Source organism: Eutrigla gurnardus, assembly GCF_963514095.1.
Source record: "Eutrigla gurnardus genome assembly, chromosome: 7".
NCBI lineage: Eukaryota > Metazoa > Chordata > Actinopteri > Perciformes > Triglidae > Eutrigla > Eutrigla gurnardus.
The window spans coordinates 18735917-18758308 of record NC_139921.1 but is presented as its reverse complement, the minus strand read 5'-3'; the positions used below and the strand labels follow the sequence as shown (position 1 = coordinate 18758308).

Genomic DNA, 22392 nt, shown 5'->3' with positions numbered 1-22392 from the left:
TTGCCCGGCCTGCCACAGAAATGTCCAGCTGGGCATTCACAGGAGCCCACAGTCATTCATGCTTGGCGTTACCGTGAGCCCTGAAAAAAGAAGAAAAAATCCCTGTTGGCTTATACTCTCCTGTTGGGCCAATCACTGTTAACTGTGACCCTCATTAAACCAATCACAACTGGCATTTTATGCCGCAGCGTGCTCTGTCACATCCCGTGGCGGTGGGACTCCGTGTCGTTTGTGTTGTTTGCTGTCACCGCGGCATATGAGGTCAGCTGTTAGAAGCAACGCTGAACCAGAGAGGTCAAAGTTCAAAGATAATAATGCCACTCTTACACGTGTGTGTGTGTGTGTGTGTGTGTGTGTGTGTGTGTGTGTGTGTGTGTGTGTGTGTGTGTGTGTGTGTGTGTGTGTGTGTGTGTGTGTGTGTGTGTGTGTTGCTTCTTGATGGGTATTCCAAGTTCTGATTGTTGCCTGATGAAGATGATGTAGTTGGTTGAAGCATCTCTACTAGATTTAAAGGGAACTGTGTTTCCACGTACTGTTTTTTTTAAGATGATACTGATATATATATATAAAAAATAAAAATAAAAAAAACCTTACAGTGACAATGCCAACATGCTGATGTTGACCAGATGTGGAGGTGCTGGATTAAATTCCCTTGCAATTCATCCAATAGTTGTCGTGACATTTCATTCAGATTCACACATTTTAACCTAGTGATAGCGCTAAAGTACCAACACATGTATACACTTCATGGCTAAATTTCATCCATCCAATAGATATTTAAGTCTGGACTAAAGTGGTGGACGGACCGAAGAGCCACAGTGGCTAAAAACCAACTTCAGGGTTCAGCTCTTTTATAAATGAATCTGGTCTACAGTCTGGACAAAGTCCACTCAGCAGTTGTTAGTCAATTACTCCAGTTAATGTGTGTACATGTTGGTGTATCTACATGTGTCCTCTGAGGTAAAGGGCATCCCAATCAATAAGGGCTGGCCACAGTATCGGCCACTGGTCGGTGTTAACACAGGCTGCGCTTAACACTGAGTGGCTATGGCAACAGCAGGCTGGAGTCTAGACCCCAACAACCCCCTCCCCAAACACACACACACTCCACATTAGGGTGTGTGGATGGGGGGGTAGGAGCTGGTTGAGACGGATATGAGGTAATCTCCCTTGGGTGAACAGTATGACAATGGCACAGAGGTTCAATCTCACACACACACACACACACGCGCTCATCTGTCAGACAACAGGCTGGTCAATGACTTCATCTCTGCCAGTCTGTCCGTCAGTCATCTCTTTGTTGTTGGATGGATCATCGTAGCGAAGGCAGCACTACAAGAATTTAAATCTGAGGGACGTTTTTCTTTTTCATCTCATCGCATTTTGAAGTGGATGTTTGCTCCAGTTTGTATTTTATGTGTCGGGCTTTCAGCAGGAGGATTAAACTGCTTTTAATTATATATTTCTTTAAAGGTAATGGTGCAGCACAACAGGGAGTTTGTGTCATAGACAGACTGCTGCTGCTGCTGCTGTTGTTGTTTTCCTGTTTACCAAAATGGACATACATCGGCTCCAAGTCTTTCGCTACTGCCTCCCTCAGAGTGTCAGTGACTCAGGGTTGTTTTACAGCCACATCGCTGCCAGGTTTGTACCAACACTTGTACCAGTGTGTGTGTGGTCATTTCTACTTCCAGTATATGTCAGCGATGAGTGATGGAAGTTAAATGTCAAAGCAGTAAGTCAACTGAAAGAAAAGAGAGATGGAAACATTTTTGCGGTGCATGAAATAGAGTTGTGATACAGAAATACATGCGCTTGAAAGTGTTGTGATGTTCCAGCAACCGGCAAATCTCTCCCTGTTGTATTTTAATCAGAGCCAAAATACTAATCTGTAATCTTAATCTGGCTGTGACAAACTGCTGCTGAGACACAGAATTTAGGTTATTTTGAATTGGTTATTGTGTGCATTGATGCAATTTATTTAGCAGAAAACTGTGAGATAAATCATAATTTTTTTTTCTCTCTCTCTCTGCCGAGAGATGTCGCACAGTGTGTGAACATCGAGCAGCTTCTTTATTCTAAACACTCAGCCTCACATAGAGCATCTCTGAAACGCAGGGTGCCGTTAGCTCTCCATACATGTTTAATTCACACAAGTATTGAAGACAGCGTAGCTTCTGGCTAAAATGGCAGTCTTTCGGGCCAGTGCCCTTCTCCTTCCCTCTGTTTTCTGCTGGCAGGACGGATGAGTTGGAGATGAGATGGAAGGGGGGGGTGTTTGGTCACTGCTGCTGTCCCAAACACGAAGTGTAGTGAAGTTCAAACAGCCCTGTTGTTTTCATTAGGGAGAGGAAGGGAGGATTTCTAAATAAAGGACAATGAAGTTTTTAAAGTTACAGCATGTGCAGCTGCTGCTTCAAACCGACCTGAACCACTTTGTGGGACACCAGAACCTTAAATCTGGTGTTGGCAGCACCGGGACTTTAGCCTGCTATACTGATGCATTATGCTGCGGTAGTCAGATCCCCCCCCCAAAAAAGATCAAACTATATTTTATATATATTTTAAAAAGACATGTTGTTTGTTTATCCCTCTCATTTGCCACGGAGGTGTCATATGTATACCTTGAAATAAGTAGATTTCTCTATCATCAGATGTTCTGGCATTGCTTTTTAACATAGCACATATTGCATTAGGTTGCAAATGTGATGCAATTTCTTGATTTGTAAAGCAATTAATATACTGGATTTGACAAAAACAGACATTTCTGTATTTTTTTTATGTCCTAGATAATGATTAAAAAAAACACTGCACACACCATCATACAGGCTGTTATACCCCCTAATCCTAATCCTAATATGGAGAAACAGAATGGCACCACATGTATTACAGTAAGTAAATACTAGTGTAATAAGTTAACATGCATGTGGCTGGCCATTCTTTCAAGTCTTGTAATATTGTAATAATACATGTGAATCACACAGTCAAGGATATAGAATATAGGTCATCCACATTCTGTGTTGTGTGTGAATTCAAACTAGCAGCGCTGCAAACTACATAATGGCATGAGATTGATTTTTTTTTTTTTTTTTTTTTGCACACAACTGGGACATTAAGCTTAGAACTTTAAGCACATTAATGCGGTTTGCATTAATGCCATTAAGGCAGCGCTACTCTGCTCTCTCTCTCTGGAGCCCCCCCCCCCCCATATTCAGGGTTTAAAATAGCTCTTTCTGCAATATACACATTACTTTGTGTATCTCGTCATGGGAAAGGGTTAGATAAACATACTATGGCTTTCTACGGTCCGATTATGAGAATAGTCTTAGTCTTAGTAATATGCCACTGTGGTCCATTAGTGGAAATTGTGATATTTTTATGTCGTTAAAGCTTAGTTTTAATGTCTTTGAATCCTCACTATTCCGGTCCGTTTCCTGGTTACTATGAGAGCACATTATGTCAATGTTCACTGCTAACACGTCACATAGAAAGTCTCATGCATATCCATTCATGCTGTAGAAATGTTGAAATCTAGGTCTTTGTTGCAGTCTATTAGAGTAGTGTTGATGTTGTCGTGTGAAATGATGAAACATGCAAGTATGGGATGTTGTGTCGTCGGGTTACTTTAATAATATAAAGCTCAACTTTAAGGGGGAGTTCGGCATTCTTTTTTTGTTTCGTTTTCTCGCCAAGAGTTAGATGTCCGACACCGCTCTTGTGTCTTTACAGTAAATAAGCATAAGCCAGTTAGCGTAGCTTAGCATAAAAAACATGGCAATCTCCTCACAGTGACAATGCTAACATGATTAGCAGGTAATGTTTACCCGGCTTACCAGCTTTAGCGTGTTAGCTCGCTAGTATCTGCTTTATATCATATCATATATTATATGAATTCATCCTGAGGGGTCTATTAATGTCTATGTCAAATTCCATGGCAACCCATCCAGTAGTTGATCTTCCAGTCTGAAATATTTGTAGTAAATGTGTAAAACTGTGCTTGCTCACTAATGTGCCGGCTTCACACCGTCTCTCGGGCAATAACGTTGGCTTGTGCTGTTTTTAGTTCCCGTGGGCTTCCTTCCCTCCGTGTGCCTGTGAACAGTACTTTCCCCGTGGAGCAGATTAGAGGTCTTGTACGAGAGTTAAGTCCTGGTTAATTTAGATTTAAGACTGCAGTGAGGTAATGATCTGCCTGCCAGGCTCTGTCTCTAATCCAGGCAGTCAGACAGACCTCTTCCCTCTGTCAGCTGAACCCAAGCACCCACCCAGACGCACACACACACACACACTCACAGGCAGCCATACTGTAATGTATACACCCCCATCTATACTATACACAGGCGGTGGCTTTGCCTTGCCCCAAATGCCGGTTAACCCTGCAGTCTATAATCCTCATAGTGACAGAATAATGACAGGCAACTAACCGAATCCCTACACAGTAATCAATCTGTGTGTGGGGGTGGGGGGCAAGTTATTATTGCCAACATTTGACTGTGATTATCGCCCGCCAAAATATCTGCCGTTTGCTACGTTTGACAATTGTATTAAAAACGGAATAAAAATGGCCGTGATTTGACTTTTATGGACGTGCTGGTCTGTGTGTGTGTGTGTGTGTGTGTGTGTGTGTGTGTGTGTGTGTGTGTGTGTGTGTGTGTGTGTGTGTGTGTGTGTGTGTGTTGCCCTAAGGTGGCCTTTGCCTAAAATATCAGTGACAGTTATTTTGGGTGTGCGTACCGTATGGGTACGATAATATCCCACGCGTGGGTGTATAATTATGTATTTCTGTTGCTGTTTGAAAAAAACGAGTGGCAGGACATCATAGAAGCCTCGGCTTCGCCAAGTACAACTTGAATGTCACATCTCCCTTTTTTTTTTGGATGAACCCAAACTGGATGGATCCCTTGGAACATGCTTGTTGTACAGTTTGGGGTTTGGATCCAGATATGGCCACACATTGCTCTGCCGAGATAAACAGCGTCCACCTCTGGTTGTTTACCAACCCTCAGATTGAGTTACAAACCCTCCCTGACACCGACTGCACGTCTCTATTAACGACAGTACCAACCTGGGATGCATAAAACCGTGTAATTATCACTCCTGCTGCACAGGAAGCCTCTCTAGACGCCTCTCTCTCTCTCTCTGTCTCTCTCTCTCTCTCTCTCTCTCTCAGCTGGCTTTCATTGTACGGAGGGGGGTATGATTTTCCTTTTAAGCGTGTTAATTAGCATGAAATGAAATGATTAATTGGATATGTGAAGTTGAGCAGACTGCTGCACCTCTGTGTTGCAGGAATAATCAGGATTAACTCTTTGCTTTGTCTGATGTTACAGTTTAGAAATTAGATTTTCAGGCCTTCCTCTTTATATTTTAGGCATCCGTTTTCTCCTTATTAGCTCCACGAGTTGGGACATGGAGACAAAACACTTTGAAAAAGAGCTGCAGAAATGGCATTATATGCAGACTTTCCCCGCTTGTGTATCTGTGGTTCGACGCTTTGCTATCGGCGCACTTCTCCACAGCTTCGCCAGCCCTCAGTAGGGTTTGTAACCGTTAGTTTTCATCAACGGTAACAAAGGCCAAACAAATCTATACCGCTGTCATGAGCCGGTCGCGCTGGGGCCGCGTCGCATGACTCATCGTTTGTTCGGATCTATTCGGGTGCCTTCCACGGTGCACCAGCAGGATGGAACAATTATCCCCAGCAACAAAAGCAAATTGCCATGATGACAGAAGCTCTGCCCTCGGGTGCTACCCAGAGAGAAGGCCACATACACCCCGCCACCCCCATGCCACTCTCTCACTGCGCCAAGGAAACACTTCCCCGGGCGAAATGCATCCAGCGATCTCATCAACGAGGCTGACGGATCTCACAGAGACACGGGAACCTGCTGTTCAGAAATATGCACACTGGACCCATCATGTAAACAGGTTCAAGCATCATGTCTTCCACCACGCAGCCGTGACACCATATGTGTACGTGTATAGGATTTGTGTGGAGGAGGGTGAGGCACATATGTCTAACCATGTGTGCAGGGAAGTGCTTAATTCAAAAGCCTGGGAATGTGGCCTCCTTTTCAACACACGCCTATGAGGCTTATTTGACATGAGGAAGCGCTCAGGGTGGCAGAAGCCTTCATATCCTCTCTGCTCATCTTTTCTCTCCGCCGTCTATTCATCTCTTTCCCTCTCCGTGCTCCTCGCCTTTTCTCTCCCCGACCCTCTCAGGCTTCCTTTTGAGGAAAGTGTTATTCAGCCTCGGCTGAGAAATCTGCTGAGTCCAGCAAAAAAAAACCAAGGTGAAATGCTCAGACGGGAGCCTGTCTGGCCAAATCAAGTCAAGCTGATACATTTCAAGACCCAGACTGGTGCTTCAAATTCAGAATACATGGGTTTTGTTCCGCACCAAAGCAAATACATCGTTCATTGCAACAGAGGAAGAAAAATAACGATTTCAATATTTGTGCTCTCATTAGCCTGTCAGCTCGGGGTGAGTGTCTCTTTTTATATGTATGAGCTGGTAGTGGTGAAGTGCTTATGCATTTTTTAATATGTCTATAAGATACACAAGAGGGAAAATACCAGCAGGCTCAAACCCTCGGAGGATCGGAGCGGCCTGAGGAGAGAAACAAATGATCAGCTGTTCATCGGAGCTCTCTGCGCATCAGTGAAACTGATTAGAGCGGCTAGAATCAATAGTTTTATATTGACAACGGTGACGCCTGTCGTAATGAACCTGCAAAGAGATATGACCTGACTCAGCAGTTTATTTTATCTCATTGACTTAAGAACATTAAGGAAGGCTCCGGTGCTCTGATGCATGCTCACTTACAAGGACACTTAGTGGAATGGATTACTTCACAGAACAAGGATGCATTTTGTTTTTGTCATCGCTCGTCATTTATCATCTGCACAATCAATGTAGTAACACAAGTGCCAATTATATACATATTCATTTTGGCTTAGGTTTACTGAAAAATGTGTGTTCTTTGTCATTTATATTTAGTAAAATAATGTTTTCTTGTCCTTCAGTTCATTCTGTTATGTACATCCGTGCTCTGATCATCAGTTTGATTTATTAATGTTAGAGAGATGAATTGTACGCACGTCACCAAGGTGCTAGGCTATCAGGACAGCATCATCAGAACACTTCTCTACCTGAAGAAGATCCAAGTCAGGATCAAAACTTTGTCCTTTAATAAATTGTGGCATGGAGTTGTATGCAGGCGATATTCCCCCCTTTTTCCACATTATTTTAATGTCACTGACTTGTGATTTTCAGCTATAACTGACCTTTTTCAGATTCACAAACACATGTCGTCACTCATCTCTGTCAACTCTCAGTCAAAATGAACCTCAAGTTGGATTTCCTTTCCCGTTTCCAGTTGCTAGGAGCAGGTGTGGTGCTAAACAGCTATCATAGGCCCTTATTGTGCCTTGACTCCTCTTTGTCATGTGACCTATGAGAGTCCAGCGCCCTCAGTGACTACACACAGACCAATTTAGCACCCTGTCAGGAGTGGTGAGGTAGTAGCTGAGATGCTGTGTGAAGATCAAGGTTGGCGCTTCGGTTCAAGCCAGATCCACATCCCATCACGTGGCGACTGAGCAACAGTTTGTAACGGAGGAATGAAGGAGACGCGCTGACGTTTTATTTCTGACTGCTCGAAGAGAACTGAAACCGTCAGCGTCGAGCTAGAGACGCTCCATCCCTCTGGCCCAAACTGCTCCAGAAATAGGGCCTGTTTTTGTAAGAAGATCCATCACAGAGATGTGGCCTCCACCCTCCACCCTCCTCCCCTCCCCGTCTTTTCCCAGGGAGCCTCTGGTGGTCTGTCGGGTCTCTGAAGTGGGGAGAAGTGTCTGATATGCAATTAGACAGTCTGTTAAACGTATTTAGCTTAACGATGCAGGAAACACGATGTCTGTCGTTATCCCTCATGGTGTTGCATTCAGAACAGAAGGTCGAGGCAGAGAACTTTCCACGTTGCTTTATCGTGCAGCCTGGCTTATTATTGATGAAATTGATTATTTTTGGATGGAGGCTATTTATTGTGTAAGCATTATCCAGCCTCCTTGTTACGTTTAACAGTCCACAAATCTCTGCTCAAATCATTGTCATGAACACTTTGTGTTGTGATCGCTTTGCTGCGATGTTGCAGCCGGTTAACTCAGCAGCAGTTGTGCATTGGCGACTGATGGCTATTTGACAGAGGGAGGGTGGTGGTAATTGTGGGAGTTGTTGCTGAAATCCATCTGTCAAGTGAGATTTGAAGGCTTCTCCCTGAGGAACCACGTTGCTGTGCTGTTTATTCTCAGGCTTTCTGAAATGGTTGCATGGAAATCTTTATGAAGAAAAAAACGGAAATGATAGTATATTGATCCCTCAGACTGTTGAATGCTTATTTATATTGTACATTTTAGGGGAATTCATCCAAAAATGCCCCTTTATTGCTTTATTACACTGCTGAGTTATTTGAGGATGTGTGCAGATGATAGCAGGAAAAGTGAGAGGAAGCTGGCTGCCATTGAACCATGTGTTATGTCGGGTGGGGGGTCAAAGGTGGGGGGTCTCTCTCAGGTGTCATGGTGTCTTCCTCCTGCAGAGCGGGACCTCGAAGGAAAGGTTGTCAGAGGAGGGAAAGCTGCTTTCCTTGGGGTCCCTGATCATTGCTGTGTGTGTGTTATTATTTTTAATTTTTAAAAACGGAGAAGCGGTTACATATAATAGATGGATGGATGCACATGCTAAGGGCGTAGCTTTACTCTCATTCAATAATCTCATTCACTTCTCACTCTATTCAGTAGTCACAGTAATAGAAAAATCCTCATACTTTTGGGTCTTGTCACACTTTTTGGCCTTTTTCATGCCCTCATAATTAATGTTATGCTGTTGGGAAGACTTTCTTTGTCTTAACTCCAATGCATAATTCCTAACTCCAGTTTAGTTTCGTCAAATTTGATGTTTTAAGATAAGAGTTAAAAGCACAAGGTTTTGCACTCCACACTTTGACCTTTGAAAATCTCTCAAATAATGAGAAACCTGTAACAGGTTATCTGAAATTTCAATATTTAAAGCGGCAGGATTAGTCAATGTGTCAATCAAAGGAAATTAAAGTTATTAAATTCACTTTATGTATTAGATACATGATAGATTATTAAATATCTTTGGGTTTTTCAAGTGTTGCTTAGAGAAATGAAGACATCACCTGCTTGGGGAGGTGTGGCAGGTGTTTTTCTACACTATATATTAATAATTAGGCATTTACAGCCCTCGTACATTTTTGCAAATTAGTGCTCTGGCTCTTTATTTTACCCTTTTGCTGCTGCAGTGACCGAATTTATTTTGTCACGTCATTTTTCATGAACTATTGCAGAGATTAAGGGATTAAGGCTCTGGACTACCTTGTCAGTCAGCGAACACATAAACGATGCTCTTTGCTTTGCTTTTCTTGGCCTCCAGACTCCTACTGCGAGTCGGACTGCAGAGAGCCGGCCCCCGAGGTGTTGAAAGTGAAAATTAGCCAAGCGTTTAGTCCCTTCATAGGTTCTGTGGTTTACCTGACCTCCACTGGTCCTAATCACCTCCCCACCTGCTGGTATGTGTTGTACGACCTCCAGGCCCATATGGTGCTACCCTTACCACTGCAGTCACACAGGACATACATGGCTCTTTGTTTTGTGAACTCAAGCTGCATCTCTTGAAAAATGATGATTTTGTGTGATTTGCCAAGGCCTCCTAAATCCGTGGCCCCGTCACGTGTGTGTGTGGAGTGAATGAGTTCCCTTTCAGTTCTGTGGTTGTGAACCTGATTATGTGTCCTCATAACTGCTTGGCTTTTTGACGCACCGTGTCATTACCCGACACATGACACACACCCATCTGCACTGATGCCTTTTAACATTTCTTCATGTGCCGTAGCGTTGCCACCCACACCACAGTCAAGGCCGGCAGGGAGAGGGGGATCATCCAGAGTTCGGTTCACGGGTTGAACTCTTGTTTAGAGCTTTTGAAAATGGCAGCCCGTCCTCTCCTCAGCGCACACATGCTGTCAGATATCTACAGTGACCCCTGAGCTAGCCAGATGATTATACAGCGACTCTGTTTCATTGGTTTCACTTTATTGACCATCATCACATTTACAGTCAACAGTAACCGTATGAGTGCATCTATATAGATCTATTCTCTAAGGAAGTGAGTCCTGCCCGGTGACACCTAGTTATGTTGTGAACTATTAGCTTTCCTCTCAAATTAGTTTCTCATAAAGGTTTCTGTCATGATTCATCTAAAACAAATGGATTTTGTTGTTGAAGGCGAAGAATATGATTTTCCCTTTATCAAATGACAAGAAAATTGACAGAATCACAAGTTTTTCTGATAAAATGGACCAATTAACTGGATCTCTCTATGTGTTTCCGAAGTCTAAAGGACAATGTTACACTATTTAACTGGACTCTTCTTCTTCCATCAGTGAACAGAGTATCTGCCAGGCGCGGGCCTCAGTGATGGTCTACGACGACGCCAGTAAGAAGTGGGTGCCCATCAAACCTGGGCAGCAGGGCTTCAGCCGCATCAACATCTACCACAACACTGCCAACAACACCTTCAGAGTGGTGGGCGTCAAACTGCAGGACCAGCAGGTGAGACAGCCGGGAAAATCATTAACATTGCATTGAACATTGGTTTTTCAACGACGCTCTTTGGCTGATACGAGGCGTCCTTTTTGGTTTTCACAGGTTTTCCATTGGAGATTAATTAACAGTTGCGCCCTCAAAATAATGTTTCGAGATTGTATTATAACGAATACATTTTTTGGAAATGATGTGTAGAAATGTTTTGTCCTCTTGATCCAGTGGAATGGATCTAATATGATTGTTGAATATGTGAGTTGATGACCTCAGAGTAATAATAATAATAAACTTTGTCTATATAGCACATTTCAAACACTGTGGTACAACAATCATCTTGTCTTTTCCCTTCCCTTACTTTAAGGTGGTGATCAACTACTCAATAGTGAAGGGCCTGAAATACAATCAGGCCACGCCAACCTTCCATCAGTGGCGTGACGCCCGCCAGGTTTATGGGCTGAACTTTGCCAGTAAGGAGGAGGCCACCACCTTCTCCAACGCCATGCTGTTTGCCCTCAACGTCCTCAGCTCACCTGACGGTGGCGGTAAGGTTCATGATATATGGTTTAAATGAATCGCGTTGGTATTTTAATGCACACTTAATCCATTCCAGAACAGGAGTTCTTCCTGGGCTGGTTCATATGAAATGTCTTGTCCCAATAGAGACGTTATAAAATCATAAACTGGTGTTGGAAACCTGCTAATGGAACCATTTGGTTCAAATTACGAGAGAAATTGTGAGCAGACTAAATCTATTTTTGCTCTGAAAAGAATGTCAGGTAACCACAATCAAATAGTCCACATAGTTGTGAAGGTTTCGTGTTTGTTTTCACCACGAAGGCGCTCTTTAATGGATAATTTCTAGGATATTGTATACAGGCAGCATTTTCAGAAACAAGCATTATCTTTAAATGGCACAATAATCAAAACTGCTCATTATATATGCACATTAAATCAATAGGCTGCATTGTTCAAACCCTAGGAAGTGTAACTACTTAACTGAGCTGTACTACCCTCTGCTGGTTAATAATGTGTACTGCAACTGCACAGTAAACCAAACAATAACAACCATATCAGGGGCTGATTGGTTGCTGGCTGAAATGTGACCTCATCGACAGATGCAGCGTTAATGTATTTCAACTTTCATGCATTCATTTCATGTGCTTTTAATATTAAAACATAACAGCTCTGTCTGGCATGCAGGGACATGAGAGACATGTAGTTAAATTATTAGATTTTTTTTTTAGGGTTTTTATACAGACGGACAGAGAATGAATTCTGTTGGAACCCTGAATTGTATTTGAGCCAAACTCACGCCTACTCTGGGTTAACTAAACGGTGGTCTGACCAGCTCTAGTTACAAGCTACTTATAATTTCTGTGTGTGTGTGTGTGTGTGTGTGTGTGTGTGTGTGTGTGTGTGTGTGTGTGTGTGTGTGTGTTAGATATTGAGAGAGAATATTTGTGTTTAACTGCGGTGTCATCCCATCCCTCATGGTGGCTAAAATATCCCAGATGGAGCCCTTATGTCGTACCCCAGCGAGCGCACATATCCGCCCTCCTTTTTTAGGTGCATTTGGACGTGGGATCATGGGCCTCGTCATGCAGGGCAAAGGTATCCGCTCGAGTACGTTGTTTATGCTGTATAGTTACATAGAACGTATCGTATAGCACTGAGTAGGCTGTGGAAAAATCATGCGATCAGAGATTTCCCCTGGTGTCCTCAGACGGGTTTCTTCAGCCATCATCGTCCTCAGTAAGTGTAAGTGCCCTAAGTGCCTGTAGAGGAACATTTCAGTATTTCCATTTTATGCGATTTTATACTTCTACTCTGCTACATTTCAGCTGGTAGTGTTGTATTTTTTTAACTCTTCAGCATTCATCTGACAGCTTTACTTTCTATTCAGAATATAGTTTTACATAAACAGACATATGATAAGCTTAAATACAATGCATTGTTCGTTATAAAAAACTGCCGGTTCTCAACCTTTTGTGGCCGTCATAATAAAGAGCGGTGTCTAGTTTCAGATGTCTATGAGTTGTTTGCAGATCCACCAAAGAGTCGACCAGTATTTCACAAGAAAAATGGAGCAAGGTCCAAAAAGTGAATACTAATCTGTGGAGCAGAACTTTCCTACCTCACATTTAAAGAGGCGACGTGCTTTATATTGTTATATTGTATTGTTTAGATGAATCTGCTCACCAAGAGATTTACCAATCTGTTATGATCTAATGACAGCGTGTACTTCAATAAGTGAGATCTTGGTCATCTTTAACCTTATTGTCTAATCTGGAAAACTAAGAGAGTCAAAAGCAGCATTTTAGAAACTCAGAATAAAAGTCAGAGAAGTCTTTGAAACGAGTCGTTTTTAAGTGAAGGTGGTAAAGTGATTCTGTCCATCTGCCTGTTTCATTCCTGCTGCCTCGTCTGCCTGTTGTTGCTAATCCATCTTTTTTCATTGTGTGGCCCTGTGAGTGTTTAATGAAAGAATGAGTGCAACAGGGAGGAATAATTGATTTTCCTTTGATCACATATTAAGACGACTCACACACACATGCATTGGTCTCCTGAGTGCGTTTACAAGTCTGAACTGGCCCTCTCTTCCCCTGGGTCTTCCATCACCATGGTAACAGCCATGTCAACGGTATAAACACACGTGGATACTCATGCAGGACACACTGAGTGATAATTGTCTCCTTCACAGCTTTCTCGTTAAAGCCTGGAGAAAAGTTGCGAAGTGTTAAACTATTAAGCACCTTTAGGTTTTTCTAATACCATCATGTGAAACCAATCATTCACCCTTAAACTGAACCCTAGCACGGCAGGTGGATTTTATGAGGTTAATTATGTTTTAAGAGCAAATCCCTGAAGTCTAACCTAAAATAAATCTGTAGTTAATGAGAGGGTCGGCAGGTGCATGAGCACAGATGTCTTTCCTGTATGTGTATCTGTATATAATCTTGATCAATATCTCGGTGGCTTATGTTTCTGCAATATATATTGCAGCTGGTGCAAATTAATAAGACATTATTAATCCTGGTAGGTCCCCTAGGGGCATGGCATGTTCACATCCAACCTTAGCTGACCTTCACGGTCAAATAAAGGCAAAAGGCCAAAGTAATCTTTAAACAAGAGCACTTCTATCAACTCCCTCTGCACTGCATGCATCGTGATCTTGAAGCTCATTCAAGACCAGGATTGCGATTCTATAATGAATAACGGAGACAAAACAGTTCAGTTTGCTGTGTTTTTTTCATCTGCTTGCAAACCATCCGATTATTTGCTCAGTTTAATGTTTAGCTTTACAAGCAGAGCACGTCATTACTACAAGCAGAGTTCAGGGCGAGGCGGGGCAGGATTATTTAAACAGCACATTTCAGCAGCAAGGCGGTTCAAAGCGTTATACATAAAACATCAAAAGCCAAAGGACAAAGTGCCATTATAAAAGGACACATGTGATGATTAAAAGCTAAAAACAAGCAGTAAGACCACTATAAAAGTAGCAGTGCAGTAAGAAATGGTCTAATAAAAGGCAGCAGCAAACAGAAAGGTAGTCGGCTTTGATTTAATAGTATTCTGGGAGTTTGTTCCAGACACATGATGCATGAGAACTGAATGCTGCCTCTTCATGTTGCGTTTTGACGTCTGCTCTGAAGACAGAAGGAGTGTCGAGGAACGAGGAAGACGCGACATCGTCCAGGCGTAACTTATGTTTCCTGCACTTCTACAAGGAAATCCACTAACCAGGGCAGCTGTGGCAGAATACATGACAACAGAAACACTATGTACACGTTAAGGGTTTGAAGCCAAATCAGTTTTATTTAAATAGCCAAGAATTACAAATGTGTCTCAGTGGACAAGAAAAATGTGTCACTGACAAAAACCCTGTTTGTTATTAGTTTGTTAGTTGCTGTAAAAGCACTTTTAATTGCACTTACCTTAATGAAAAGCTGCCATCGCATAAAGTGTGATTAATCTGATTGATTGAAGTTTGACAATAAAAATAACAAGTTAAGAGTTAAAGATTCTGGGGCAAAATTAGTTGCATTTTAGCCAAAACCTTCACAATACATGCATGTGAAGCTCTTGAATGCCAAATGCTAAATGAAAAATGTCAATGACTCCAAAAATACACAAGTCAATTGAAAGGCATTCATTCCATTTGGTACAAAAAGGGTCTATTTCACTTTCAGCCCGCGCTGTGAGCCACATTTTCAAACTCTGCCTGGTATTGACCGCCCCCCATGCTCCAGACACAGTGAGGAAATGTCACCCGTGGGTGTCACGTGAAGTTTAATGACCGGTGATATATGATAAGTGCTCTCCCTGATGCTTCCTGTTAATAGCCGCCCCAGAATGAGGCTCTAACTCCGTCACTCAGCGGGGGGGGCCTGACGACTGTCTGTAGTTGGTCAACAAGCGCGGTGCTAAACTGAGGCGGTCATGCGGCTGATAATTTGGTAACGTCGTTTATAAGTCCAGCCAATCTCATGTACTTTGAGTGTTTGGTTTCATTCATTTGCATGACATTTCCCTGTGCGGTGTTTCCCTTCATTCTGCTCTCTTAGATTCTTCCTCGCTGTGGTTTACAGTTTAAATTCCTGTGGCTGACAACATGTTGAGCAAATTACATTATAAACAGCCTGTTTGCTGTCGGGGGCGAAGGCACAGTTCCTCACATGCGGCCCGCTGTGGTCTGTGCATCCAGTAAACACAGCTTCCTTTCCTGCTTCTCGCAACTTGGGACTATTTTATATAAGGCGATTATCATTTTCACTGCTTGTTTACAGGAAATGTATGCCGTAATTACTCCCTAGTGATCCCACACGTAATAAACATAAAGTTTGGATGATGTTACACTCAGATGTTTGATCTAGTCTCAACCCAGAAAGAGAGGAAACAAAACGCAGGGTTACACAACAAAGCAAGCAATGCACTTTCATGCTGTGAGATACTGTGTGTTTGCTAAATATAGACGTGGAAGAGGAGAAGAGAAAGAAAAGATCAGGAACAAAGAAGAAGCAAGGGGAGGCAGAAAGAGACTAAATACAAACAGGAAGTGAAACAAGGATTTGTACAGGAAGAAAAGAGAAGAAACAGGTTGAGGCGTTGGGGTCAGATGGGTGTGAACATGCACCATTAAGAGTTGCTTCAATTTATAGCATTGATATGCATGATGTTTATGTCATACTCAGACACCTGGGAAGCAGAGAGTTGGGACTCAATAAATGATTATCTAAATTGTTATAAATCTTTGTCAATCAATGAATTGTTTCAGCACTAGAATTATTAAAGTAAGTTTAAAAAACTTAGTATTTGCTGTGTATTTAAGTGTTGATTTATTTGTGTATTTGTGTCTTACAGGTCCAGTTGTCCAGCGCCAAAATGGGCCCTCCTCAGAGGAAAGCGAGGCACAGAGGAGGTATGATTTCTAACCTCAAACATATATTTGTAGAATTCTGAGCATATGGAAGACGAAATTTTAGATGAAAACAAAGCGTCTTAGTCTGCTGCTGCTGCTTGTAATTCTGTGGCACTATGAACCCTGGAAAACCTCTTCAGGTCTTTATTCAAGGACAGTGACACATCAGGCTTAATTCATTCAAACGGATTAATTAGAAATAACCGCTTCAAGCAGTGACATGCTTCCACTTCCTAGGATGATGGAGCAGCATCAGATGCAGGCGCACAAGGAGAGGGAGCGACGAACGTCAGGATCAGGTGAGGCTTAAACAAACACCGACACCCAGCTATATAAACACACACACACACACACACAAGCTGCTCTAGAGACTCAAATGAATAGAACTCTGCGTATCGTATTCTCCTAGCTACACAAGCTTTTCAGAACAAAACTGTTGACAAGAAGAAAGAGAAGAAAAAATACGCACACTCCAGCTGTTAACTAACCACCGCGCTGAGGAGCAAATGATATTTGCTCTGCTTTGTGTGTGTGTTTTTTTTATGAGGGAAGTTATCTGTGTTTGTTTAGGGAGAGCACACTTTACTTTCCCAACGCAAACAGATGATTGTATCATTACTGAATACCAGAGATTCCAGACCCTGATACAATAGAGGTTCCTAGAGGTAAACAGGCTTCCCCACTTCGGTGTGTGTTGATGTTCCCTGAAGTTCCGACCACTACTCCCCCAGTCTGTATGCCTTTTATGCTTTTTTTATCCATGCGCACATATACATGTTCAAGTCTGCCCCTTAATATACACATTCAGACTTAAACATCCTCCTTTCTCCCTGCTGTCAGTGACGATACCCCCCCCCCCTCCTCCCCCCTCCCTGCAACATGCTCTACTGCCATCTCTTTCTTCCAGCTACTGTTGGGGGGAAATGCCATATGCTTTCTGACCATGGCTCAGTCATGTTGCATTCTGCTGCTTGTTCTTTTTATGATGATTTGTGATTCTTTCTTATTTGCTATTGGCTTCCGTTTTTTGGATTGCTCCTGATTTTCTCATCGTTACTTGCTTGGTTGCTCAGTTGGTTGCTTTTCATTCTTCTCACGTTTTTCTCTTTTCTGTTTTCCTTTGTTTGTTGCCCTCCTTCGTCCTCCTCCTCCTCGTGTGCATCTCTTCTGCCTGTCTCTCCTCTCTGTCTTTCTCTCTTTGCCCATCACAGTCGTTTCCACCCTCCAATATAAAGTGAACACCCCTCCCACCCACCCAGACACCCCACCCGAGTACAGACAGTACAGAGCTAGCACACTGCCACCCTCCTACGTCCGCGTGGCCTCCTCCTCTCCTCCCTCCTCCGCCTCCTCCTCTCCCTCGCAGGAGAAAGAGGCGGGGGCTGCTAGGGACAGAGCCCAGCTCTCCTCCCAGCTCTCCACCTCGCTCGCCTCGGCCTTTTCCCCGGTCCAGTCGGGAGTGGCCACCATGGGCCGACAGGTCCGTCAGATCCCCCTGTCTCCTCCCTCGGCAGCCCGCTACCTCCACCTTCAGCAACAGCAGCAACAAGACATCACGCTCCCCCCGAAACACGGCACCTGGTCTGCCTCCCATTTGCAGCAAATGTACGCCCAGTATCCCAATTCAGCCTCCCCCCCAGTTATGATGGCCATGCCTGTGAAGCAGGCTTCGCCCCAACAGCCCACCCTCCCGTTGGCTCACCCCCTCCCAGTTCTTAACACTAGGATGAAGCCCCCACCTCTTGACCCCGGTGCCGCGATGGGCCACCACCAGTACACCCAGCAGCAGCCCCACCCTCACTCCAACGGCCAGCCAGACGGCTCCTACTCTCCCCATTCTCAGCATCTGCCACTCACCCCGCAGTACTGTGAGGCCGTCCCGCTGCCTCCCCTGACTGGTCAGATGGCCTCAGGCCCCGCCCCCAGCCACCAGCCCCAGTACCCTTCCACTTTCCACCCACAGCAGCAACTGCATCTGCAACAGCAGCAACAACAGCAGCAGGTGTACCACCAGCAGGCCCAGCCCCCCACCACCTCCTCCTCCTCCTCCTCGCCCCCCTCTTATACTGCCATGTCTGACGGGGGCTCGCCCAAGAAGACCCCCTCCCCCGTCCCCCAGCAGGCCCCCATGGTCAGCAGTAAGTATGAGGAGGAGAGAGGAGGAGGTAGTCTCTCAGTAGTGGGATGTTGTGTGTGTGCGTGCGCATGTGTGTGTGTGTGTGTGAGTCATGTGTAAGAGAGCGTATTTTCACTCTAGTGAATGCACCTCACCCATAATGCTACACGAGAGCATGAAAAACACTTCACATCTATAGTCCACGCCCACACGGGTGTTTTCACTTTGCTGTCTGATTAGATCTGTGTCCAGGACTGTGAGGGCACATCAAACATTATTTATGTAAACAAAGTATTGATATATATACAGTGCATACTAGATTTGATCTGTCACTTTCTCGTTACAAACATAAACATGGTAAAAGAATCATATGCTGGGTTAAATAGTTTAGATATTTTAGACTCCCACATGCACTTTCAGAGCCACCAAGGTGGAGTTTTCAAAACCATCCCCCATTTCCAGCCGCGTTGCATTCAGACAATAATGTAGCTTTCATACGGCACTAAAATGACATCAGTAGCTGCCGGCTAAGTAGAAAATATAAAAACTTAATTAAACTGTAAATAATCACCCAATTTGACCAAATAACCAATAGCGCTCTCCCCTTGAATACCTCTAATGAGTAAATCATTCCCATTTCTCGTACTAGTGGGACCCAGAGGCCAGCCTTCTTGTTGTAAGCAGTTGTTACTGTAGGTGTCCGTTACCCAGTGAGAGTATTACCACGTCATTGACGTCTTTATTCAACCTTCCAAGGGGCAAACAAGGTCAATCAACCCATGTAACCATTAACAAATATTAAATTGTGCCCTTCCCAGGCCCTCCTGTCTCTGCAGGTCATCTTTCTGTGGCGCCTCCTCCAGCTGCAGTTCCAGCACCCATGGCTGGTCCTCCAGCTCCACCGCCGCCGCCAGGTCCACCTCCCCCAATGGCGGTGCCCCCACCCATGCCCCCTCCATTACCCACTGGTGGAGGGCCTCCTGGGGGCCCGCCCGGGGCGCAGCTCCAACCGTCAGGACTGGCAGCAGCACTGGCTGGAGCCAAACTACGTAAAGTACATAGGGTGAGCTTCCATGGTTACAACTCAGGAGAGGTCGATCCAGTACTTCTGGTTTTACGTTGCCAGTACGGATGCATCTTGTTTGTGTACCTTATTGAGGGGCGGGGCGGGGGTGTTAAGGAGGACAAAGAAACCCCGTGGCCATAACACTCCAACGCTTTTGATAATGTGTTCTCCAGGATGAGAGCAGTCCGCCTGGGTCTGGAGCCAAAAGTGAGTCCAACCGGTCTAGTGGGGGCAGTGGAGGTGGTGGGGAGGGACTGATGCAGGAGATGAATGCCTTACTAGCTCGCAGGTACAACAGCTACACAAACACACCTTCCCTTTGAGAAAATCAACGAGATAGAGATGAAAAATGACCAAAAAAATACCCATTCTCTCAGCCATATTACACTATATTCCAGTATTTTATCACTCTTTCTGTTACTGAATCATTTGTGTCTGTATCCCACCAGACGGAAAGCTTCAGAGAAACCTGATGAAGTAAGTCAGTTGTGCCAGAAACAATCATTTTGTGTTAATGAATGTTAGATGAGAAGATTGATACCACCCCTCTGTTGAATTTGGCCTTAACTTACGTTAAATATTAGAAGCCGGGGCAAAGAGCTAGCCTGTGTTAACAAATCTCCTCTCCACTAATTACATAGTTGTACTGGGGGCTCATGTGCCAGACTATTTGTTGACTTGGCAGTTTCCAAGAAATAGTCCTGCAGATTACATGGATGGATGGATATGAGAGTGGTATCAATCTTCTAATCTAACACTGAGCAAAGAGACGAGTAACGCCCATTTACTATTGCATAGTCATCACGAATGAACCTTTCCCCTGCAGGATGAATCTAGTGGTAGAGGGCCAGGTCAGCAGAACTCAACAGGTACAAAACAAACCTCCTCATCCGATGACTGTTTAGCACGGTGCATTTAGTTCAGGTTTTAAGACATCTTCTGCTCTGCGTTATAGCGTACTGTTTCAGATTTTTCTACTTACGTTATTTATTCTTTAATAGATGCTCTGAAGAAGCCATGGGAACGATCCAACTCGGCAGAAAAGTCCTCGCTGGTGTCCAGGTCTGTAGATAAGAGGAAGAGGGGAGTGTGTGTGAATATGAAATGGATTACCTCTAGCATTAACTACAGGGACTTCAGCACACATCTCATCCTTTGCACTACAGCCACTGGTGCAAGTTACAGAAAAAAATATTTATCTGAGAACACTTGTCTTAAATGTGGTTACCTTTTAACAAAAACATTTTTAAAACGCATGTTCCTGAAATGTATGCTCATCTGCAGTTTGACCTCTTGTGTTGCAGAGTGAGACCCATCGGCAGCACTAGTGAATCAGACACAGAATTTGACAGGATGAAACAGGTCGGTATCATCAAAATGTGTTTTATTACAGTTTTTAGGATTTTCTGCGTTTTTTGCGTCTTTTGTGGATTATAACAATTTTTTTTTGTACAACTCACAAGCAGGTTTTTTTCTCCTTTTTTTGCAGGAAATTTTGGATGAAGTTGTACGTGAGTTGCATAAAGTGAAAGATGAAATCATTAATGGTGAGCACAATTTCCTGGCAGGAAAATGTTGTAGTAGCTTGAGCAAAATGGCTTGTTGACACCATTAATAATTAATTGTCGCTTCTTTTGTTCCAGCCATCAGACAAGAAATCGGCAGAATCAGCACATCCTAATCTCATCTGAGCAAGAGTAGGAGGAGAGCAAGAGGAAGATGGACATGCAGATGCACAGACACGAGGACCGGGAGGAATGTTCTCTCAATGTTTCTGTGACCTCGCAACGCCACGATGCAAGTTGCAGAGATGTTGTGCCAACATTTGAGTCTGCTGGACAGCGAAAAAAAGGGAAGAAAGAAACAGAGAGGATGGGTAAATGAGACCGAGGAGCTGAATAAGAAACAGAAGGATGGATTAAGGACGATTAAAAGACTGACAAACTCAAAAAGAGGATGAAAAAGATGCTAAAAAGATGAATTGAGGGATGGACAGACATTCGTGCTGAGTTTGGTGTTGTGGTCCTCTCTGTGCACCTATAGACTCAGTCAGCCCAGTGTTGCAACTCTTTGTTCTCTGTTCAGTCTTAAGAAGAAAATATTTTTGTTTTCTAAGTTTTTACTGTTTTATTATTTAAAAACTGTGGTGATAATGATAATGCTGTTGATGACAATGAGTATTTTATTGATATTATAGAAGGAGAAAGGAATCTTGCACACCATTTATGTCAGCCTTTTCTATTTTCCATTATTATTTTTTGTTTAGTTTATCCCTAACTATTTCATAATAACAAGCACAATATGGGCATAATGGTGCAGCCTCGCCCGCCCTCACCTGGCATATAAAAAAAAAAGAAGCTTTTTATGACCTTGTTCATACTGGTGTTGCGTGTCTAACCTTTTCTCTCCAGAGATGTTGGAAGACGTTAATGTTTGAACCACAATTAGCTACTGAAATGACCTCTTTCCTCAGCATCCAAGGCTTAAAACTTTGCAAAGGAGCAATTAAGTTTTGGCAATTAATTAGAAAACACACACAAACAGTCTGCTTTACAACTCCAGTGTGAGCGAGGAACACGTTTCTTACTAACTGTTCATATGTGCGAGATCACTGAAACTCGGAATCATTCACAAAACACGCCAATAACTGTAAATGTGCCACCTGGTTTTACGTCCATGTAAAACAACGTAGTACTACATCCTATACTTTGTGAACCCCCCCAAGTATGCATGAAACCCCCCCATCTCTATGAATATTATTTGATTTGGAAAAAAAAAAAAAATACCAACGGTGGTACATTTATTATAGTGGTTTGTTTCCATGAAGATTCCCCTTTCTATATATGAAATGTTGAATTTGATAATGGTAGCAATGTGAAAAAAAAATAAAGGAGGGAATGCTCTGGCAATATGCAAATCTTACCAGGATAAGAATGTGCAGAAAGTGAATGGTAGGCCTATGTGATGGTAGCTAAATGTGTCTTTGAAAGAAGGATTTGGTTGAATATCGGTTGTTGCATTCTATCCACTCTGTCCGCTCTCAACTGCGTTCTGATTTAAAAGCTGGAAGTAAATTCATTCAAACAACAGTAGACGTGTCAGCCATCTACGCATTAACCTGCTCTGTGTGTGTGTGTGCGTGTGCGTGTGCGTGTGTGTGTG

General features: G+C 43.5%; 1 protein-coding gene across 1 annotated transcript; it reads left to right on the top strand.

Moving 5' to 3' along the window:
* Positions 1-1497: 1497 nt before the first annotated feature.
* evla (Enah/Vasp-like a) lies at positions 1498-22318 on the top strand. The gene is made up of 14 exons (XM_084012669.1): positions 1498-1644; positions 10470-10638; positions 10991-11171; positions 15991-16048; positions 16286-16347; positions 17260-18186; positions 18983-19227; positions 19404-19519; positions 19680-19707; positions 20057-20099; positions 20232-20292; positions 20535-20592; positions 20720-20777; positions 20874-22318. The coding sequence occupies exons 1-14, from the start codon at positions 1556-1558 to the stop codon at positions 20909-20911; spliced, it is 2133 nt and encodes a 710-aa protein (XP_083868795.1). The 5' UTR covers positions 1498-1555; the 3' UTR covers positions 20912-22318.
* The last annotated feature ends 74 nt before the right edge of the window (positions 22319-22392 follow it).

Coding starts and splice junctions, on each gene's coding strand:
- evla (XM_084012669.1), top strand. CDS start 1,556: ATGGACATACATCGGCTCCAAGTCTTTCGCTACTGCCTCCCTCAGAGT. Junction 20,593..20,719: donor AATTTGACAGGATGAAACAG/GTCGGTATCATC, acceptor CTTTTTTTGCAG/GAAATTTTGGATGAAGTTGT. Junction 20,778..20,873: donor GAAAGATGAAATCATTAATG/GTGAGCACAATT, acceptor CTTTTGTTCCAG/CCATCAGACAAGAAATCGGC.